The sequence below is a fragment of the Dreissena polymorpha genome, chromosome 6 (assembly GCF_020536995.1).
Source record: "Dreissena polymorpha isolate Duluth1 chromosome 6, UMN_Dpol_1.0, whole genome shotgun sequence".
NCBI classification, from domain to species: Eukaryota; Metazoa; Mollusca; class Bivalvia; order Myida; family Dreissenidae; genus Dreissena; species Dreissena polymorpha.
This window is the reverse complement of record NC_068360.1, coordinates 85,606,999-85,628,689: the sequence shown is the minus strand read 5'-3', so window position 1 is coordinate 85,628,689 and position 21,691 is coordinate 85,606,999. Positions and strand designations below refer to the sequence as shown.

At 38.3% G+C, this 21,691-nt stretch overlaps 1 protein-coding gene across 1 annotated transcript in view; it reads right to left on the bottom strand.

Annotated features, from left to right (window-relative positions):
* The window catches only part of LOC127833289 (probable ubiquitin carboxyl-terminal hydrolase FAF-X), a 105,868-nt gene that overhangs the window by 64,458 nt on the left and 19,719 nt on the right, over positions 1–21,691 (bottom strand). The window contains exons 11-30 of the mRNA XM_052358462.1: positions 18,990–19,094; positions 17,406–17,504; positions 15,944–16,051; positions 14,572–14,691; positions 13,350–13,503; positions 12,214–12,301; positions 11,886–11,937; positions 11,279–11,350; positions 10,086–10,189; positions 8,939–9,056; positions 8,167–8,310; positions 7,538–7,701; positions 6,864–6,964; positions 6,347–6,483; positions 5,910–6,047; positions 4,818–4,938; positions 4,304–4,431; positions 3,988–4,050; positions 3,687–3,778; positions 3,157–3,394 (exon numbers count right to left, since the gene is read on the bottom strand). Coding sequence (XP_052214422.1) covers positions 3,157–3,394; positions 3,687–3,778; positions 3,988–4,050; positions 4,304–4,431; positions 4,818–4,938; positions 5,910–6,047; positions 6,347–6,483; positions 6,864–6,964; positions 7,538–7,701; positions 8,167–8,310; positions 8,939–9,056; positions 10,086–10,189; positions 11,279–11,350; positions 11,886–11,937; positions 12,214–12,301; positions 13,350–13,503; positions 14,572–14,691; positions 15,944–16,051; positions 17,406–17,504; positions 18,990–19,094 — 2,346 coding nt within the window. The remainder of the gene's footprint in view (positions 1–3,156; positions 3,395–3,686; positions 3,779–3,987; positions 4,051–4,303; positions 4,432–4,817; positions 4,939–5,909; positions 6,048–6,346; positions 6,484–6,863; positions 6,965–7,537; positions 7,702–8,166; positions 8,311–8,938; positions 9,057–10,085; positions 10,190–11,278; positions 11,351–11,885; positions 11,938–12,213; positions 12,302–13,349; positions 13,504–14,571; positions 14,692–15,943; positions 16,052–17,405; positions 17,505–18,989; positions 19,095–21,691) is intronic.

The window sequence follows — 21,691 nt, the reverse complement described above, 5'->3', positions numbered from 1 at the left end:
ATTTTCCGGATGAAATAACTCCCTTGGAAAGGGGTAAGCTAGAGATAACAGGTAACGTATTTATGATATTAAAATGTCGTCTTGCTAATCCTGCTAGCGTCATTAATGTGTCCCAACTGTTCCGTGACACTGACTGCAAAGTCTGTAGCCGACAGGTAAAGGCGGTTAAAACAATTCATCCTTCGGGTCTCAAACATAAATTAATAGAGGTCAAATAGTAATGTTCGACCTCAATGCTAGTCTCCGAGCCCACTTCAGCCGATCTATCTGCAAGACCAGTAGTCTGCATGTAGCCGGTTGAGATAGAAGTACAAATAACAGATATAGCATGATTTGGTAACCGTCGCCAGTAGAACATCAGTATTGAAAAACACAAAAAGTCATGTAGATTGTTGAATCCATAAAATATAGTATTCAATACAATCATAGCCAGGGGTATACAACTATGTAATGTAGACGATACCCGTGATACTAAAAATTGACCGATGAAAACACAGTGGAATACCGGTAATTGGTAAGTGGTGACCGAACCGGACCGGTCAATGACCGGTAACTGTAGCCCGGTGAACGGACCAGTCATAATATGACCGGTGACGTTACCAGTTAAAGACCGAAAAATGGTGGAATCCATATGGTCTGTTATCAATGTCAAGCACTGCTCAGAAAAGAAGATCATGCCAAAAAAATCTAATCCGATGGCGATGAGACATCACTTATTCTGACCGGTGATCAGTGATATGACCGATGAATGGTGACCGATGTCCGGTGATCGGGACCGGTATAATATAACTGCGTCAGAATGGAAATATCTGGTGCAGAAGAATGACCATCCACGAAGTCATCTGATAATGTTAACCGGAAAACAACGGTAGATTATCAGTATTAATAGGCATAAGTGTCCTTGTAGTCGTAGTGGAGAAAAGAACAGCTTATCCCGAAGCCTGAATGTTAAACGAACTAGTGTTCGTATACAACTACGGCTCGGTGACTGCAACATGTGTGGATGCCATAAGAAGAACCATCACACGTGGAATGGAGAAATGATATTCCTAAAGGAATAAAATGGAGAACGTCGATATGACCAGTAGGTTCATTAACGCCTACGTGAGAAGTGGCGACATATATATAACTTCGATGCCGAAATATTGTTCGGCTACGCTGGAAATATTGTCTTCTACAATATTGTCTCCGTGAGCATTGACATGATCGCTTACGAGCGTATCAACGCCGAGAACTGCTCAATGAAGGAGAGGTATGTTCGATAACTATCCAGTGGTGCTCAATGCAGTCCGCTGATGTCTACGTGAAGGTTGACGACGTCCTCGTTTCCTGCGATGTCGAGATCTGGATCGGCCGAGATGTGGATCAGCTGCGATGAGACCGAGATCTTCTAGAATAACGTCTCCGTGAGTGACGACGTGATCGCTTACGAGAGCCGCGACGATGAGAACTGCTCGACGAAGAAGAGCGTGTCCGATGTCTAATCCTTGATGAAGACGATGTATTCAACGAAGAATAGGAGAATAATTCAATGAAGAAGACCGAGTTCTTCTTCTTGACCGGTGACTGGTGTTATCGGTGGCAGGCCTAACTGATGACTGTTGACCGGTGACCGGAGCGGTGATCAATGACCGGACCAGTGACCGGACCGTTGACATGACCGGACCGGTGACATGACCGGACCGGTGACATGACTGGTGACCGGACCGGTGACATGACCGGTGACCGGACCGGACATCAATGACCGGACCGGTGACCGGACTGGACCGGTGACATGACCGGTGACCGGACCGGTGACATGACCGGTGACCGGACCGGTGACATGACCGGTGACCAATGACTGGACCGGTGACATGACCGGTGACCGGACCGGTGACATGACCGGTGACTGGACCGGTGATCAATGACCGGACCGGACCGGTGACATGACCGGTGACCGGACCGGCCGGTCAGACGTCGATCAATGGTCCGTGATCAACGTCCCCGGTGACGTACCGGTCATATCATGACCAGTGTTGTCACCGGATAATGACCGTATGGCGGATGCCAAATGGTCCGGCATTGGTCGATGTCCTTGACCAATGCCATCGGGCAAAGACCGGCTGACGGGTGTCGCCATATGGTCTGATGTTGACCGACTGTCTAAGAGACTTAGCATAGTACGGTCGCGATCGTGCCCGATACCCGGTGACTGATACTGCAACTATCATCCATGATCTGCGAAGTCACCGGGTATTTATCCACTCTTGTTTCTGCGACCATCATGTAGTCGAATATATGAAAAACAAGAGCAAAGCATATTCAACCATAAACTGGTCACAGACCAGATTATCATACGGCACATAAAATCATTATTTGACCATAATGAACATTATTATAATACTGCCGTAGATCATAAATTAAACAAAAGTTTAATTCAAAACAGATGAAAAATAAAATGACGATCAATTAGATTGTCATACGGAACGTTAAAATCATTATTGCACACAATGGCAAATGATAAACAATCTGTCAATAGAAGAACACGCTTTGCACGATCTCGTAACACATTAGAAGAACATGCTTTGCACGTTCTAGCAATGTATTAGAAGAGCACGTTTTGCACGTGGTCGTTGGCGCCTGAAAACACCCAGCATGGTAGAAATAAACCATTGTTCGATAAAAACAAGCATGGCTTACCTTTTACAAATGAAACAAAATCCATTAAATCCACACAAATTAATCCGAATGAGAAATAAAAAGATAAATAACACAATTTATCTATTCAAAACCCCAATTAACCAAGTGAAAAACAATATTTTAATTCAGAGCCATAAAAGACACGTATACACCTGGTTGATCCGGAAAGAATATTGAGGGTTGGTTACCGATTTTTGGCTAGGTTGCGTTGCACTATGTTTAACCTGGCCTGTATTACGGTATTGAGGTGGCGGATTCCCAGTTAAAATTCCGGATGAGTTATTTCCCCTTGGAAAGTATAAGCATACGATAACAGGTCAGTATTTATGACATTAAAATAGGAATTACGTGAAGATTTATCTTCCTATCAGTTCCATAATGAAATATTATAAGTGGAAAAAACATAGCACTTAATGGGTACCTGTTCAGCAAGGTTTTGTCCGAACCTGTAGGCCACATTGCGGGCCGTGTACATACCTGTTCAGCAAGGTTTTGTCCGAGCCTGTTGGCCACATTGCGGGCTGTGTACTCGGTGGTCTGGTTGGGGATGTGGTGTAGAGCCTGCTGCAGGATCACGGCGTGGCTGTGCTCAGCCGAGGTCACCTGCACGGCGCGCGGCTCCTGGTTGCACGCGTCAACCACAACCTGCAGTTTGGCGTAGGCCACCACATTCAACATCAGCTTGCACATCTTCAGGGCTGATACGTACGCAGACCTGACAAATAAATGATAAATCATATTATAAATGAAGTGGATTCAGCACACATTTTTTATTGTACATTACTTGTACATTATATTTCTAGGCTATTTTAGCCAAATCTGATTAGCCACCACATGCTCTGTTAAGTCAAACACCTTTCATCATAAACATTTTTTCAAGCTTTCAAGATTTTACAAATATGATGGTAATAAGGCTACCTAACTGTACATAAAAAAGTAAAAGCATTATTTTTGCTATTATATTCTGTTTCAAGACTATTTTACCATGTAAGTGGAAACATGTATACCTTCTGGTGGGCAGGTCAGCATTGGGGAGGAAGTTGTTCTTGGTCAGCATGTTCAACGACAACTGGACACCACCACTCTTGATGAAATTGCACTGAAGTGGAAATATTGTACTAAACATCTCACATCTTATTGATGAATAGCCCTTTTCCACATACAATGTAGATACTTTTTTGACGCACTTGTAGTCCCTTGAAAGTTACATTTAATTAAATACCTTTCTTACTGAATTCGAGTTTTAAAGGCTTCATTTCCAACCCTCAGTTAGTGATGAGCAGCAAACAGCATTTTTTTATTACTCACTTGAAAGTTGAAAGCGTCCTCTGACATGGGGTCTTGTGAGGGCATCAACATGGCATACGCCACCTGAAGTACAAGGAGTGTGATATGAAATGATTTACCCTACAAATCATACTGTAATACTAACTATGTTGACAGATGCTTCTTATGCTAGCAACAAACATGTACATGAATAGGAAATGAATGTCATTGTGAACACTCAGCTTTTTAAGTTTTTTAAACCAATGATTTACATTTAATTTTTCATTCACACCCATATATATATATTTATATATAACCGCAGTATCCTACATATATCTGCCATGCTGCCTTCACTTACCTCTATATTATAGATGACTTGTGTGGGAGAAGTGTTGAAGAACATGGCCTCTAACTGCTGGGACATGCTGCTACCTTTCCTAGCATGATCTGCACATACAGTCTTGAAACTTTCCTTGGTCGCTGAATCTGAAATCATTTACAACAATTGCTTAATAGAATGATGAACAACTTTTATTAAAGAAAACATAAGTTATCCTCATAACAACATAAACATTTCAATCATACACCACTACAACCCCTGTGATGTGGCCAGTCTTTACCCCATAATTTGAAATGAGTTAAGGACCACAAATAGATGTTACACACCAGATAATAAACCCCTTACCCTTGCGGTTATTGACCAGAACATTTTTGTGTTGTATCACAATTTGTTTTCTCTGTTTCTTTACATTCTTTTGCACTTATTCATAAAAGAAATCAAGATGTTAAATCTTATCCTTCATTCACAGAAACCTTCATCTTAGTTATGTTTGCCTGTAAATACATTCTCAGTCAGTACTAAGATGACTTACCAGCAGGCATGAGCTTGAGAAGGATGCGTGCCGTGTCACGTAGCTTGGGCACCTGTAGAGAGCAGCCCAGGTCTGAGAGTTGGAACAGGAACAGTGCGTACCGCTGATTGTTGGACATCAACTGTAGACAGATGTGAAGCATGAGTCGTGTCCTGAGAAATGGGGCTTTACGCATGTGCATATTGCACAGGCTAATCTAGGGCAACACTTTCCGCCTTAACTTGATTTTCGTTAAGAGACTTCCTTTAAACCAAACATATCACACAAGCCGAAAGTGTCGTTCTTGACATGCTGGTGCAGACTGCACAGGCTAATCTGGGACTATACGCAGATGCATTAAGCCCAGTTTTCCCTGAGCAAGGATTATTTGTTTAAATAAAGTACATATGAACCCTCATCATAAGAACATTTGAGAGCTTGACAGCTGTACAGCCCCAACATATTGTGTCCGAAGTATTGCTGCACACAAAAAACATGTTTCTTTGGTATTGAGCAACTGTTTGGTCTCAGACTTACATACTGATGCAGGATTGCAAATGACTGAGAACACAAATTAGTTATCAAAATAAAAACATTAATTGAGCTGCACTCTTAAACAAGTGTTTGTCAGAAACACAATGCCCCCTATTGCCGCTTTGAAGCCATATATTTGACCTTTGACCTTTCACCACTCAAAATGTGCAGCTCCATGAGATACACATGCATGCCAAAAATCAAGTTGCTTTCTTCAATATTGCAAAAGTTATCGCAAAACTTTAACCAAGGTTAAAGTTTTGGGACAGAATTACAGAGTGACAGAATGACAGACAGACAGGCCAAAAACAATATACCCCCAATCATTTGATCCGGGGGCATGAAAACTGATCTTAATGTGTGTGCATTAAGTGTCCTCCAATATTAGCCTGTGCAGTCTACTCAGGCTAATCAGGGACAACACTTTTCTCTTTTTATAGTCTCTCTTAAGCAAAACTCCAGTTTATTCCAAAAGGGTGTCCATGATTAGCCTGTGCACATTACACAGGCTAATCTGGGACCACACTTTAGGCACATGGATTAAACCCAGTTTTCTCAGAATGAAGCTTAAATACATACCACGCCCGGTAGACAGTTCTCCGCTTCTATGTTTGGACCTTCAAAGCCGTGGTGGGGGGAGCCTCCAGAGCTGTCAGAGCTTGTGTCTGGGCTGGACGGCATCGAGTTACCCACGTGGACCAGCTTGGCAGATAGCAGCTGAAACATAAATAGAAAGATATCATAGGAGCTGAAACATTCATAGAAGGCAATCATACAAGCAGAAACATTAAAGCTAAAGGAGCTAAAGCATTCACACAAAGCAATCATAGGAGCTGAAACATAATAAAAAGCTATCAAAAGAGCCCTGTTCGGGCCAAACTGGGCTAAGTGCGTGTGTGTAAAGTGTTGTCCTGCACAGACTAATTTGCGACGACACTCTACGCACATGCATTAAGCCCAATTTTCCCAGACCAAGACTCACATCATTCCCTAGATCCTGTTCCAGCTCTACTCACCATCTTGTCCCTGAGAGGGACCTGGGAGATGAGTTTCTTGTCCTCCGCGGGCTCCAGGAGGTCTCCATTCACGTACAGGTCCACCTTCACGTTGCTGTTGGCCTTCACACGGTGCAGAATGTGTCGACGTACGGCACCTGGCAAACACAATGCAATTGCAAGGAATTACCCCTGAGATTTTATTTAAATGCATTCTAGCTTGATCAGAATCTTTAGGCTCATACAAACCAGGGTCCTTATTCACCAACCCATTCTTAGACTTGAGAATAAAGAATAGACTTGGAACCAAGAAAATACATTCAGTGTTTGAATATATACAGGCCTCCACTGGTGATCATGTCATTAACATTAACAAAATATTTGTAGAATACGGGCCCAGGGCTTTCTTTATACATATTTTAAGTAATGTTCTTATAAATTAAGAAAACAGCATTAACATGTTGACAATTTTTTGGAAAAAAAAATGAATGGGAATAAAAAAAAATTCAATGAAAATTTGGTAAGAAGGCAAGGATACCTATGGTTTCATTGGTGTGTGACCAGATCTCTATATCCTCCACCTGTCTGCCCTGGTTTGGAAACCGCACCATCAACGACACCAGCTTACCTCGACATGCTCTGGAGGGAAACACAATGGAAAAATGAAGTTATAGGAATACATCTAAATTATTTTTTTGAGCAAGGACATGCAATGAAGTGAAATTTACATTGATGTCCATTACTTGCTTGAACAAACTGGTAGTTTGTTGGTTGATAAAATAAGTATATCAACAAAGAACATCCTGCTTACATTATGTTTATTTAAATGGAAAGAAAATAAGGAATTAAGGATTTTTCTATTCATGCAGTTTTCCGATTAATAACTATAATATTAGACGCATAGATCTCTATTAAATTCAACACCAAAAGTGACAGCGATTGTTTTTACAGAACACTCTGTTGAGCAGTTTTTTTTCCATTTAATGCAATGTCAATGTGTTGCTATTCCATCCAGGTCTTGAATTATATTTGATGATCAAAGGCACTAAAAATGGGCCAAGATCTGTATCTGAGTGGTAAAGGGTTAAGACCAGTGTGAGTTCAGGGCCAAGTAGTGTCATACAATAAGAGAAACATATACATTTCTTAAGATCATCTTGCTTTATACCAGTTAAACAGACTTCAAGTGCAATCCGGACCCAGATTGTGTACCTGCTAAGTGGCAGTATGGACCTCTCCTCCCCGAACTGTTCATCACACTCGTTGACGTACTCCTTGAGTACAGTGAGCACACGGATCATACGGACCGTCTCCTGCATCAGGCGCGGGCTGGACTCCTTGTCACCCTCCAGGATGGACACCGTGTCATACAGGGCCTGTGCAGGTGGAAATATAATATCAGTAGAGATAAATGTAATACATATCTTTAAGCAAACAGTGCAGACCCAGATGAGACGCCGCATCATGCGGCGTCTCATCTGGGTCTACGCTGTTTGCCAAGGCCTTTTTTCTAGACGCTAGGTATAAATGGGTTAATTTAAGTCGGGAAATATAACAATTGTTTCACTAGTTTGATATGTTGCTCATATTGCCATTTCATAAGTATATCTGTTATAATTGTTGATATTGGGATATTCTCTAACCTATTGTATCAAACTATAATTTGGTTTATGTTCCAGTACTACTTCTTTTAATTTTTTTTCACTTTTTTTTTTATTCATCAACGTTTCATCTGGTATGAAAAACATAAAGAAGATCTTATAGACTCCCTTGAAAAATCATTTATACTTGTACTTCTATAAACAAACAGAATTCTACTCCAGACATCTGAGAGGACTCACCTTGAGCCTGTCCATGGTGGTCTGTATAAAGTCCTCATGTATCTCAACCTGGTTCTGCTGTAGACGTGGTCCCAGATTGGTGAACGTGTCCTTGAGAAGGATGATGGCCTTGTCTGACACATCGTCTGGGGCCAGTGTCACCACCTGGTCGGGAAATAGATTGGTTAATCAGCTTTCTGAGAAAACAGGGCTAAACGCTTGTAAGTAAGGTGTCGTCCCAGATTAGGTGGTGCAGTCTTCACAATCTAGTCAGGTACAACACTTTCCGCTTTTATGGTATTTTTGTTTAAAGTAAGTCTCTTCTAAGCAAAAATCCACTTAAGCCAGACAGTGTCGTCCTTGATTAGCCTGTGTTGAATGCACAAGCTAATCTGGGACAGCACATAATACATATGCATTATGCCAATGTTTTTCCCAGAACAAGGCTCTGTTGTTACACAGAACTTACAAGACAGCTATTAGCTTTGAGATTCAGAGCATTGAAAAATTAGCTGAGTAATACAAAAATGAGATATGCTGCCAGAGCAGCTCCAGACCAGTCTCAAATCTGTAAGGTCTGTTGAGGACCTTCCCTGTCCTCTACAGAACCACAAACCATGTGTGACTTCATAGCAGACAGGCAAGCTCCTGACCCGACTGTGCAGGCTGGTCAGGAGCCATTTTCCAGAATAAATGCTTTTACAAAAAGATGCATATAGATATTAAAAAGTAGACAAATGAGCCAATTTGAGATTTTGCTTCCTATTTACACAAACACCGTGTTTAAGCCTACCCTCCAGAGGTAGTCGTATCCAACCAGTTCAAGGTCATCCATCATGAAGCCGCCCCGCCTCTTCTGTACCAACTTGTTCTCCTTGCTGTTCACATGCTTGAAGAATCGCTCAAAACAGCTGCAGTAGATACATACACACTCAATAGCAACATAATTTATAATAAATGGGGCTTAATACATGTGCGTAAAGTGTCGTCCCAGAATACCCTGAGCAGTCTGCACAGGCTAATCATGGACAACACTTTCTGCTTGTATGGAATTTCTCTTCTAAACAAAAATCCAGGTTAGACGGAAAGTGTCGTCCCCTGATGTAGGGCGACACTTTAAGTACATGCTTTAAACCTGGATTACCCAAAGAGAGGCTCAATTTGGTTTAATTAACAGCTGTGATTAATTAAAAAAAATCTAACAAAGAGCTTTTACAGTAACAAATAGACAGTGTTGAATATCTAAACATAGGTACATTTTAACAAATGGTTTAATTAGCGAATGATTGTTTTTAAGGCCCAAGAGCTTAGTCACAGACAAAACAGCAGTCCAATTCAGGGTTAATGTTGTCACAGTAAGAACAAGATCTTCATAAGTTTCATTAACTTAGCTTAAGTACTTTTCACTTGTGGCATGATCCAGATTTTATTTTTAATTTAGTTCTGTAGTCATAGCAACCACAAGTTTTTGTACGATGAAAATACTGAAATAATGTGCATATTCCCCATATCAACATACTGGGTTTCCTCAGCCCAACTTCACTACTATTTGAGTAGCCACAAGATCAAGATTTTAGGTTTCGCTTATTTCTTATAGCCATATCAACCACAATTTTGGTTGGATGAAAACCTGAAATGACATGCATATTCTGCAGATGGCCCTCTATCCACAAACAGAGTTTTATCAACCTAACTTTAGTGTTTTTTAAATAGTTATCTCAGGATTCAGATAAGGACAGACAGAGGGACTAACAGGGGGCATAATCACAGGATAAAGATACTCTAAAGCTTTGAAGGTTGATACATCATTTGTTTGTTCATTTCTAAATATATTTCATTGTATCAAACCTTAAATCAATTTAGATGAAGTTCTTATTCTTAACAAAGCATTAAGTTATGAGAAGCTTGAGGTGACATAAATAATTGCTTTGGTTCTTTACTTCATTCCATTTTCTGTCAGCTGACTAGGGTCAAATTGTAGCACGTTCTTCTCAAAGAACTCTCGGGTGATCTCTGGATCTAAATCAGGCTCATCACCCATCAACTGAAATAGCAAACACATTTTATTAGATGAAACCTACTTATTTGCCCATATATGTTTACATTCTTTTGACAGGATTTCCAATAAACTATTTGAACACCTAAGGATTACAAAGGCCCAAGCAAGATGTGTTTAACAAGAAAGTAGGTCCTTGTAATACTTGGGGATGATTTATTAAATATATGTATAATATCCCAAAGTATAGTTGTATTGTTTTTAATGAATACTGTTATGGGCTTTAACCAATATTAAAAAAAAACACAAAAATATCAAGGAGATGTATCACTGAAAGAAACTGGGTAAAAAAAGTCATATTCACACAATGGAATGTTTTTAATGGATTGTAATGTATTTTGCAAAATAAATAATGACCAACAACTAATGAGTATCAAAACAGCAAAGGCAAAATAATGAACTATTCTCCAGCTTGTATAAAAAGAATGTACAGACAAGTGTTGCTGTAGTGAGGTTTCCACTTGTTTGTGTAGAAGTACTTCCTTACTTATAACGCAACACTATTATTATGTTCTTATTCTTTATTGTTCCTTTTTATGATAGTATTTTACTTCAATAATTGCACTCAAAGTTTCACTATAACTATATTATCCAACAAGTTTTACTATATTATCCAACAAGTTTCACTATATTAACCAACAAGTTTCACTATATTATCCAACATGTTTCACTATATTATCCAACAAGTTTCACTATATTATCCAACTAGTTTCACTATATTATCCAAATAAAAATTGTATAATTCTTTTAGATTGTTCATTTCTTCATGCTTGTCTAAATTCAACTGTCCCTACATACTGAAATTGCTGGAGAATGTATTGTCTGTTTTTTGTCAAGGATGTACAGTGGTGACATCTTTACTGATATCCATAGATAGAGTCCAAATTTTATCAAAAACACTAGCATGAGGTGTGGTAACTTTACTCCTCTATTTCCTGACAAAAGTGGAAATTTAGAAAAAGTTTTCATTGAAATTGTTGCACTGAGAAAACTTGTTATTATAAACAACAACAACGGAAAAGCATGGCAATACAATATTTTCCACACCAATGTGCAACATGAAGCAAATAGAGGTACCTTTGCAAACCACTTAAAGCAGGCCTCTTTGTCTGAGGTGTAGATAGAGTTCTCTGCCAGACAGTGCCAGATCTGAAATGTAAGATACATGATCCTCATTCTGGGAAAACTGGGCTTAAAGCATGCGCCTAAAGTGTCATCCCAGGGACGACACTGCCGCTATCATGGTATTTTTCGTTAAAAGGAACTCTTATAGTGAAAATCCAGTTCAGGCAGAAAGTGTCGTCCCAGTTTAGCACTTTACACACATGAATCAAGCCTAGTTTCCCTGGAAAACAGCTCAAATGGCTAGCAAATTTATGGAATAAAAGAATTCCCTGAAGGCATTGCTAAATTTGGAGCACTGAATGCAAGGATTTTAGTTTGTAAAAACTAAGACTAACATTCAAAAGTGCTTTGAATATTAGAATAAACAAACTAGTTGCAAACAGGATCCAAATGCTACAAAAGTAAAGGCCACATTAGTTTACTTTAGATATAATATAATACGTAAAACTAGCAATTTATTTAGATATAACAAATATACATAAAACAAGCAATTTATTTATCAATATGTCTAATATTACGTGAGCTCAAGCATTTACTTTTGATAACAGTGATTTCTTACCTGTCGAGCCTGAGATTCACACAACCAGAGCTGTCCATCCTTTAGCAAGAACCTGCAAGTATATAAACAGAGTACATTGTATATCCTGTATCAATTTAGCACAGGCTAATCAGGGATGACGCTTTCAGCTTATATGGAATTTTGACTTAAAGCAAGTCTCTTTTAAATGAAAATCAAGTCTAGTCATAAAGTGTTGTCCCTGATTAGCCTGTGCGGACTGCACAGGCTAATCTGGGATGACACATTATGTGCGTGCATTAAGCACCATTTTCCTAGAGTGAAACTCATTTCAAGAATCAAAAAGTCACTTAAAATAGCGGCTTTATACCTCAAAAAACGTAGCCTGTCTTGCACCTGAACAACATGATTGAATCTGCCATCATGGAGGATGTTGTCTGGCTCCACATTTGGGTGTTCTGGAAAAAGGTAATCATAATTTGTACTGCGTCTTGATTATGTTTAACATAGAAATGACATTTGAGAACTGAAGTTTAGAACCACACAGAACAATATGGCATACACAAAGCAAGTTTACATCCCCACAGTGGAGCATTCTCAAGATCTCCCCCCCCTCCCTTACTACAACTTGTTCTACCCAGGAAATGAACTTAAGTGCCTCTCAATAAGCCACATACTGTAATGATATCAAGCTAAAAGAAAATGGGATTAAACCACTCCACCATCTGTCACTTGAAAGAATACTCCATCTTGCATTCTGTACATTTTATGACCAACAGTTTAAAGTACTTTTCAACAAGAAAGATGCTGTTTGTGAAATGCATACCTTTATGATGGCCTTTGGCTTACTGAATATTGTTATAAGAATCTGTTTCCAGGATATAAATGAATATAACAAGCCCATAGTAGGGAAACAAGTTTTGACATTGCCATCGCAACAGGACAAGTTTTGCCTTAGGTTTATTAAAATTATTAGTTTTTCACATACATGTTATTAAATACTCTATATTCCCTTAAAAGTTTTGCTAATTAGAAAAGCAACTGATTACTAAAATTAAGCAAATGTACTGATATGATTTCAATACGTGCTATTTCCTGAAGGTAGTCTATGAAGCAAGGCAAAAGTTCAAAATTATGAAAATACTATAACAAAAAGTCATGTTTCTGTAAAAGTGCAATTTCATTTTTTACAACATCATAAGAAGGATAGAAACTTGCAAAAAAACCTGAGATTATTATAATTCCAGAAAACGTACTGCATCCAGTGATTTACCTTTGGCACATTTTCTAGAATCCACTGATTTACCTTTGGCATTGATTCTAGCTTTGTTAACACTTACCTATGGCATAAATTCTAGCTTTGTTCACACTTACCTTTGGCATAGATTCTAGCTTTATTCACACTTACCTTTGGCATAGATTCTAGCTTTGTTCACACTTACCTTTGGCATAGATTTGAGCTTTCTTCACACTTACCTTTGGCATAGATTCTAGCTATGTTCATACCTTTGGCATAGATTCTAGCTTTGTTCATATATGCAGCGAGATTCTGTACAACACCCATCACGATGGCATGGTTTGACTGGAGCAGGCTGATGATCGTGTTGCGGTAGTACACGTGGGACACTCTGTTGGGAACATGTGGGTAGTTCTGGGGCGCCTGGAGTACATGGAAAGACAACTTATATTTAAGCCTGAATCTGTAGAAAAGGGGCCTAATGCATGTGTGTAAAGTGTTGTCACAGATTAGACTGTGCAGTCTGCACAGGCTAATCAGGGACACTTTCTACCTTGAATAGATTTTAGTTAAGAAGAGACTTTCTTGCAACTAAATATTCCATAAAAGCGGGAAGTGTCGTCCGTTATTAGCCTGTGCGGATTGCACAACCTCATCTGGGATGAAAATATACACACATGCATTAGACCCTGTTTTCACACAGTGAGGGTCAAACAAATTCAATAGCAGAAAGTGAAAATTTGGATTAAAATTGTCTTTTTAACTTTTGTTAATGATAGTTTCAAACACCATAAATGAAAGGTTCTACAATTCAAAACTACGCATTAAAATAATATTACTTATTATAGTATTATTATTACTATTACAACTGTGTAAGTAATAACCATAGCATTTTGAACATATTGAAAAATATTAATTTTAAGTAAAAAATATCTATAAAAGACTAATAAACAGTTTAAACAAGATATTTTTTATGCAATTTAGAAAATACATGCCTACAGGCAAAGCTTAAACATGTGACAGCTTAGTTTGCATTAGTGGAGAGATAAACCAAACAAACAATATAATAATTATGTATAGACTTAATACAGCTAATCAAACATGTTATGGTGATGTCTTAGATTATGGCATGTGCCTTGCAACAAAGAGTGTCTCGGTATCCAAGCTTAAATAAAAAGGTTTAAATTAAATTAGAAGAATGCCTTAAATATAAAATATTTGAGCAGCGCTCTGTAAAAACAGGGTATAATGCATTTGCCTGAACTGTCATCCCAGATTAGCCCGCTGTACGCACAGGTTAATCAGGGACTACACTTTCCACCTACACTATATTGTCTCTAAGAATATTCCTCCTTAAAACAAAAAATACCATAAAAGCATAAAGTGTCATCCCTGCGTGGACTGCACAGGCTCATCTGGGACAACGCTTAACGCACATGCATTAAGGCCAGTTTTCCCAGAGCGCAACTAGATACAGTGAGTATCTCTTACCTCAGGGAAGAGCTGGCAGATCTCTCTGATCTGTTTGAGGGCAGGCAGGACCCACTTGTCGTTCTTGATCTCCTCAGCAAACTTGTTGATCCAGCTCATCTTCTGGGCGTCACGGTCCTGCTGTGAACAGAAACATGCCATGATGAGCCAACCAAACAATTGAAGGGCCAGAGCTCCAGCAGGCTCCTGCCGCACCTTGGTCCCACCCTGCCCCCTTGGACCCCCACCATGCCCCCTTTTTTATATGATCACATTATTATACAGAAAATTGTATCTGAAAGTTTAAATAAATAAATACAATATTCACAGAGGAAGTAGTTTTATTAATAAAATATAATGTTTAAAAAATAAATACATGTGATATGAAATATTTACTAATAAAACACCTATAGCTGGAGCATTGTAAGCAGCCATCGGCATGTGAACTCATGTATATTTCCACCCCTGATGGGTTAAGCTCTAACACCACAGCAGGATTTGTCAGTATTCAAACATAGCATTTTGAACATATTGAAAAATATTAATTTTAAGTAAAAAATATCTATAAAAGACTAATTAGTCACGAATTGTAACACCCATTACTAGTCATATCAACATATGAGTACCACATATACAATTATCAACCTTAATGCATTATTGTCTTCGAGAACCAAGGGTATGTGATATATTTAAAGAGAGAGAATGTAGGTAAGGTGGGGGTCTGACTCTGTGATTAAACAATTAGAGATCAATGGGCAAGTCAAAATATGTAAGACAGACAGGTTTAGTGTTTTATTGCGTTTCGACTGGCTGCAATATTATTTGCAAATTTAGTCTGTCAAGTTTTATAGGAGGGAGTTTTCATTTTTGCAAAGTTCTGGGATAACAGGACTTAATGCATGTGCGTAAAGTGTCATCAAAAATTATCCTGAGCAGTCTGCATGAGGCTTATCAGCAACAACACTTTTGGCTTTTATGGAATTTTCATTTCATAGGAAATCTCTTCTTGACCATATTGCAGTCTAGGTGTTAAGTGTCGTCCCTGATTAGCCTGTGCGGACTGGGGACTGATACCCACATGCATTAAGCCCAGTTTTCCCAGAACAAGGCTCAAATGTGTCATGTTCTGAGAAAACTGGGCTAAATTCATGTGCGTAAAGTGTCGTTCCAGATTAGCCTGTGCAGTCCACACAGGCTAATCAGGGACAACACTTTCCACCTAAACTTGATTTTCGGTAAGAAGGGACTTCCTTGAAACTAAAAATACCATTAAATGGGAAAGTGTCGTCCCTGATTAGCCTGTGCGGACTGCACAGGCTAATCTGGGACGACACTTTATGCACATGCATTAAGCCCAGTTTTCACAGAACAAGGCTCATTTAGTCTCGCCTACCTGGCTGCAGCTGTAGTCCAGGATCTTGATATGTGCTGTCAGGGCCTGGTCCATGATCTCTGTGGGGACGTCCTCACTGTGGGCCAGGTTCCATAGCAACCCCAGCACCTGCCAACAACAACAGCGGTATAGAAACTGTGTACTGGGTGACAAAATATACCAGTTTATTTTCCTCATTTTTTGGGGGGAAGTTTGGTATTCACATTTTCACAATTTTTTAAGTTGCCAATCATTTTTATCACATATTAAAAGGCAAATGGCCACTTCACAAAGTCCGGAGGGAAGTCCTGTATACTCATACTAAAGTAAACTGTCATTTTCTTAATGCTCCAAACACTCCTCAACACCGCTTGAGATCAACACTACACTATGCAAAGATAAAGGATAAACAAGAGATTGCCAAGCAATATGGTCCCCTACCAATGAAACTCAACCATTGTCAGTATTTTTTTTATTTTTATTTGTTGCTATAGCAACAATAATTTTTGACGTAGGAACAAAAAGAAATGACGTGCATAATCTCCATATTGCCATCTATCCATGTTTCAAGTTTCATGAAAAAATATGAAGAACTTTAAAAGTTATCGCAGGATCCAGAAAAGTGTGACAGACTGACAGACAGACTGACAGACAGACGGAGTGCAAACCACAAGTCCCCTCCGGTTTCACCGGTAGGGGACAAAAAGCACATTCTTACATGTAGAATCGCATGAATGTTTTAAAGTCTCATTAAACCTCAAACTTTCAAGCAAAAATACCAATGCCCCAAAAACCTGATGGACCACCAGGAATTAAACTTTGTAATTTTAATAGACCAAGTGAAAATTAAATGGACTTGATGTACCTCTTAACTCTACCACTCAGATATGCACTCTCTCTTGTTTGTAGTCCCTTAGAAAATCAACTTACATTAAAGACCTTTTCTTAATACATTCAAGTTTTAAAGGCTTCATTTCCAAACCTAAGATTGTGATGAGCAGCAAACTACATTAAACATGAACAGACTGTGAGTTACTGGTTTTATGCTGGTTGCACATAGCCATTTTCATTTTGCTTCTGAGCAGAAAACTTTCAACATCTCAGACATTACCCTGTGAGCCACGATGCCCTAATCAATATCATAGGGTTGGAAATGAATCCTTTAAAACTTGAATCTATTATTTAATTTTATTTGATGATTTTCTAATGGATATAAACGCGTCAAAATGCTCATCTGAGTGTTAATCTTTACCAACTAGATACGTATTCGTAGTCCCTTAAAAAGTCAAATTTAATTAAAGATTTTTCTTACTAGATTCAAGTATTAAAGGCTTCATTTCCAACCCTTAGATACTGATGAGCAGCAAACACCATAAAACCTGAATGGTCTGCGAGTAACTGGATTTATGCTGTTTGCACATTAGGCATTTTTACTTGGCCTCTGCCATGGAAAGGATTAAAGGCTGAACATCTCAGACCATACTTTGTGAGCCATGATGCCCTCTTTGTCGTCCTCTGCCAGACGTCTGATCAGCTCCAGTAGCTTCTCTCTCTGCTTCTTGGAGGCATGGGCCCAGCTCACCTGTAAGGATATATAGAATATGAGCCTCACTGAGGGAAAATGGGGCTTAATGCATGTGCCTCAAGTGTGCCTGCACAGGATCTATAAAATGGGCCCAGCTCACCTACACAGGATATATAGAATGGACCCAACTCACCAACACAAACTATATAGAATATGAGCCTCACTGAGGAAAAATTGGGCTCAATGCATGTGCCTCAAGTGTTGTCCAAGGTTACCCTGTGAAGTTCACACAGGCTGAGCAGGTACAAAACTCTAGGCTACAATGGAATTTTTTTAAAGGAGTTTCTTCTAAACTTAAGTCCAAATAAGGCAGAAAGAGGCATTATTGGTGTGAAGTGCTCCAGGCAAATTTAGACCAATGAGATTGCTTGATACAAGCTAAGATTTCCATCGGTTAGAAGTTAAAGAATACTTTAAAGAGAAAACAATTGTTACCGACCATGGGCAAGAGTGCAACAATGGTTTGACTTTACATGGGGGTGGGTGGGAAAAGCTTACAGTTCAAAATTTAATCTATTTCATCTAATGCTCCTTTTTCAGATCAGATGGAAATAGAACATCAAACCAGCAGGCAACACATCTTAAGGTTTAAGTGAATATTTTCTATGTGCAAGAGCAAAGCCATCATCTATGCCAGACAGGAGTTGAGTTTTTAAGCACTTAACAGGGGTCCAGAGGGGTCCACAGGGGTCCAGAGAATTGAGCCTTGCTCTGGTAAAACTGGGTTTAAAGGGATCTTTTCACGCTTTGGTAAATTGACAAAATTGAAAAAAGTTGTTTCAGATTCGCAAATTTTCGTTTTAGTTTTGATATTTGTGAGGAAACAGTAATACTGAACATTTACCATGGTCTAATATAGCTATTATATGCATCTTTTGACGATTTTAAAACCTAAAAATTATAAAGCGTTGCAACGCGAAACGATTGAATAATTTGGAGAGTTCTGTTTTTGTCGTTAAATTTTGTGAAACTACGAAGATTGCTTATATAAGGTATAAAATACTACTAGTATATGTACTCGGCGGAATAGCTCAGTAGGCTAGAGCGTTTTTACTTCAGGACTCTGGCAGGACTCCAGGGGTCACTGGTTCGAAACCTGGTCCGGGCAATGTTCTTTTCCTTTTTTTAATTTTATTCTTGATTTTTTACTGGAGCTTTTACGATCCAATGTTTACATTTATCGATATATAGCATTTAATGAATAAGTTAAAAAATGCCAAAATCTGTGAAAAGGCCCCTTTAATGCATGTGCATAAAGTGTTGTCTTAGATATGCCTGTGGGAGAACATTGCACTTTCATAAAACTGTTTTTTTTTGCAAGGAAGTCTCTTCTACACAAAAATCTAGTCTAGGCGGAGACTGAAGTCCCTGATTAGCCTGTGTGGACTGCACATGGTTATCTGGGATGGCACTTTTAGCACAAGGATTAAGCAAAAGCAAAACAAGACTCAATTACTTGTTTCAGTAATGATGTCTACTGACCTGAAAGCACTCAAAGAGGTGGTCCAGCTGTTCTGGTGAGAAGTCCCAGGCCAACTTTGCTAGCAGGTCGTGAACATTCTTCACTATGGCGTCATGCTTCCCTGACTGAAATGCACACAGTAGGCTTTATGGCATAATGTCATCACCCAGATTTTGGATCATTTATGTTTAAAGAGTATTTGGCAAAATTGAGTTCACAACAAGAAAAAAAGAATATAGTTAAATGAAAGAGAAATAAAGAAATCCACTTTTTTGAATGCATACAGGTTTTTTATTTTTAAGTTTAATCAGGAACTGATGGCATATCAGTGTTGTTTTTTTCACCTATAGGGGAAAGGTGGCGGGGCCCGTCCAAAGGGGAAAAACGCATCGTTTTTTAGGAAAAGGGGAAAATTACAAATTCACTCTTGTATATGTAATGATATTTATTATATGAATACAAATGTATGTATGAATGAAATATTCACAGCTGAATGTCTCAGTCCTTTTTCTGATATAAATGTGAATGATTTTTTCAACATTACTTTCAGACAGTTCAGCCGTCATGCAAAGTCTCAGTTTTCCAAGCCAATTTGAGTCTAATTGGGATTTTTTTTATCCATAAAATGGCAAATTTGAGCATTTTTTATCAATAAAATGGACCACATTGGAATGTTTTTATCAACAAATATTGACACAATATAGATACAATGTAACATCAGGCCTATTCCTGGCCATTTTGGGAAACAATGCAATTCATGTGAAAAGTCAACTGATATGGGAAAAACTAATTTACTGTGAAACCATTATTAATCGTCAGGCATTAATTTTCATAAATTTCGTCAGTCGGCAGATCGGCGAATTTAAGATACTAACGAACAATCATGCTCTATGTTTGAACAAAAACAAAAACCAAGTTGAACAATATTTTAAAACTTTACCGTAGACATGAGGCATTAAATTCCAACATAATCCATGCACACATTCACTGCTGTTTCGTAATCAAGATTAATCCGGTTTTGACACAAAGGGATGTAGATTACACAAGGTACTTAACTGACACGTGACACTTCTTTAAAACGCGTGTGCAGTACAGCTGTATCGATTGCGTTGACTTCGTTTATGTAGAATGGTAATGAATTAGCGCTAATTGTTTATAACTTTATTACCCATTAGGTGCATTGTGTCAGGGGTGTTGCATATTAGCCATCACGCAGCGAATGCCGATAAAAGACAATAAACCAAATGAAAAGATGACGATGTGTGATCAACATGCGTATTTATCACAAATTAATAAAGAATATTTTAATTGCTGTTTGTTGTTTGATTGTTTGCGTTTAATCACACTTATTACTATTTTATATGTATCAATTTATTTATTTTTAAATTATTGACATTATTGATTTATAAACCGGTAGTTTACTTTTTAAGAACAAACACACACATAGAGTTCATAATTTTGATGTTTATATCAGAATGAAAAAGCATTTTATTTGAAGAAAAAACACTTAACAAACTGGAACCTCTTTCGTATAACACAAACAGTTTTAAAACGGTATTGACAGCATTTTGATAAAAATCATACCAACTAGAACACATACCCAAGAAAATAAACAAAAGTGACTAGACTCTAGTTTGATTTGCTTGCAAAAAAAAAATCATTTCATTTAGAGAGCAAAAAAAACAGGAAACAACATTGTTTCATCAACACAACATGGACTTTTTTTTTTAAATCAGTCCAGCTTTCCTAAAGCCTGCCGTAATTAAATCGGTTCTTCCTTCCATCTTGGAATGGTTTGTGATGAGCCATTCGGCATGGATCGGCTTGTTTTCAAGTCGACGTTGGCCACTTGATCATTGTCGTCATCAATCATAGCCGTTACAAACACTCGTTAACGGTTATTCGATACCACTTGTCCGCTAATCATAACAATGAACGTGTGAATGGCATACATTAAGAGGGTCCATTACTGTCCCTTGATCACAAAAGACTAGTTAATTGGCATGTGACAAACAGGCCCCACCTCCTGCAGTGATTCTCAAGTGTGTTCCCGCATTCGTACCACGATTTTTCGCAACTGCGATTGACCGCGTATATGTATGACACACAAATCGGATATTGACTGACACATTTTTTTAAATTCAAAATCAGAAATCGGCGAATTTAAGTGCTGACGAAATCGTCATTTTTATTAAAATGACGAAATTTTGTGCTGTCGAAAATAAATGGTTTCACAGTAATATAATTCTTTATAATAATAAAAAATCCTACTCATTATAGTAATAAACTTTGTTAGTTGTTTATGAAATTAATTTGAGATATATTTATCATAAGACAGTTGTTTCTGAAAAAAAAAATATATATATATATTTTTTTTAATCTTCAAGGGGATTTTTTCTACAAAATTGGGGAAAAATATATACTCTTTTTTGAGGGGAATGGGGCCAAATATCGGCCCCGAAATTGCCATAAAAAAAATGCATATAAAACTATACTTGAATGTTATGACATCTTCTTTGTCCTCAAATACACATTGTCATGTACACACTGTCATGTACTCCGGTACACATGGTCATGTGCAAATTGTCATGTACAGATTGTCAGGTAGAAATTAGACATTGTCATGTACACATTTTCATGTACACATTTTCATGCAAACATTGTCAAGTACACATTTTTATGCACACAATTCCATGTATATGTTCCACAGTGTCTACCAGTG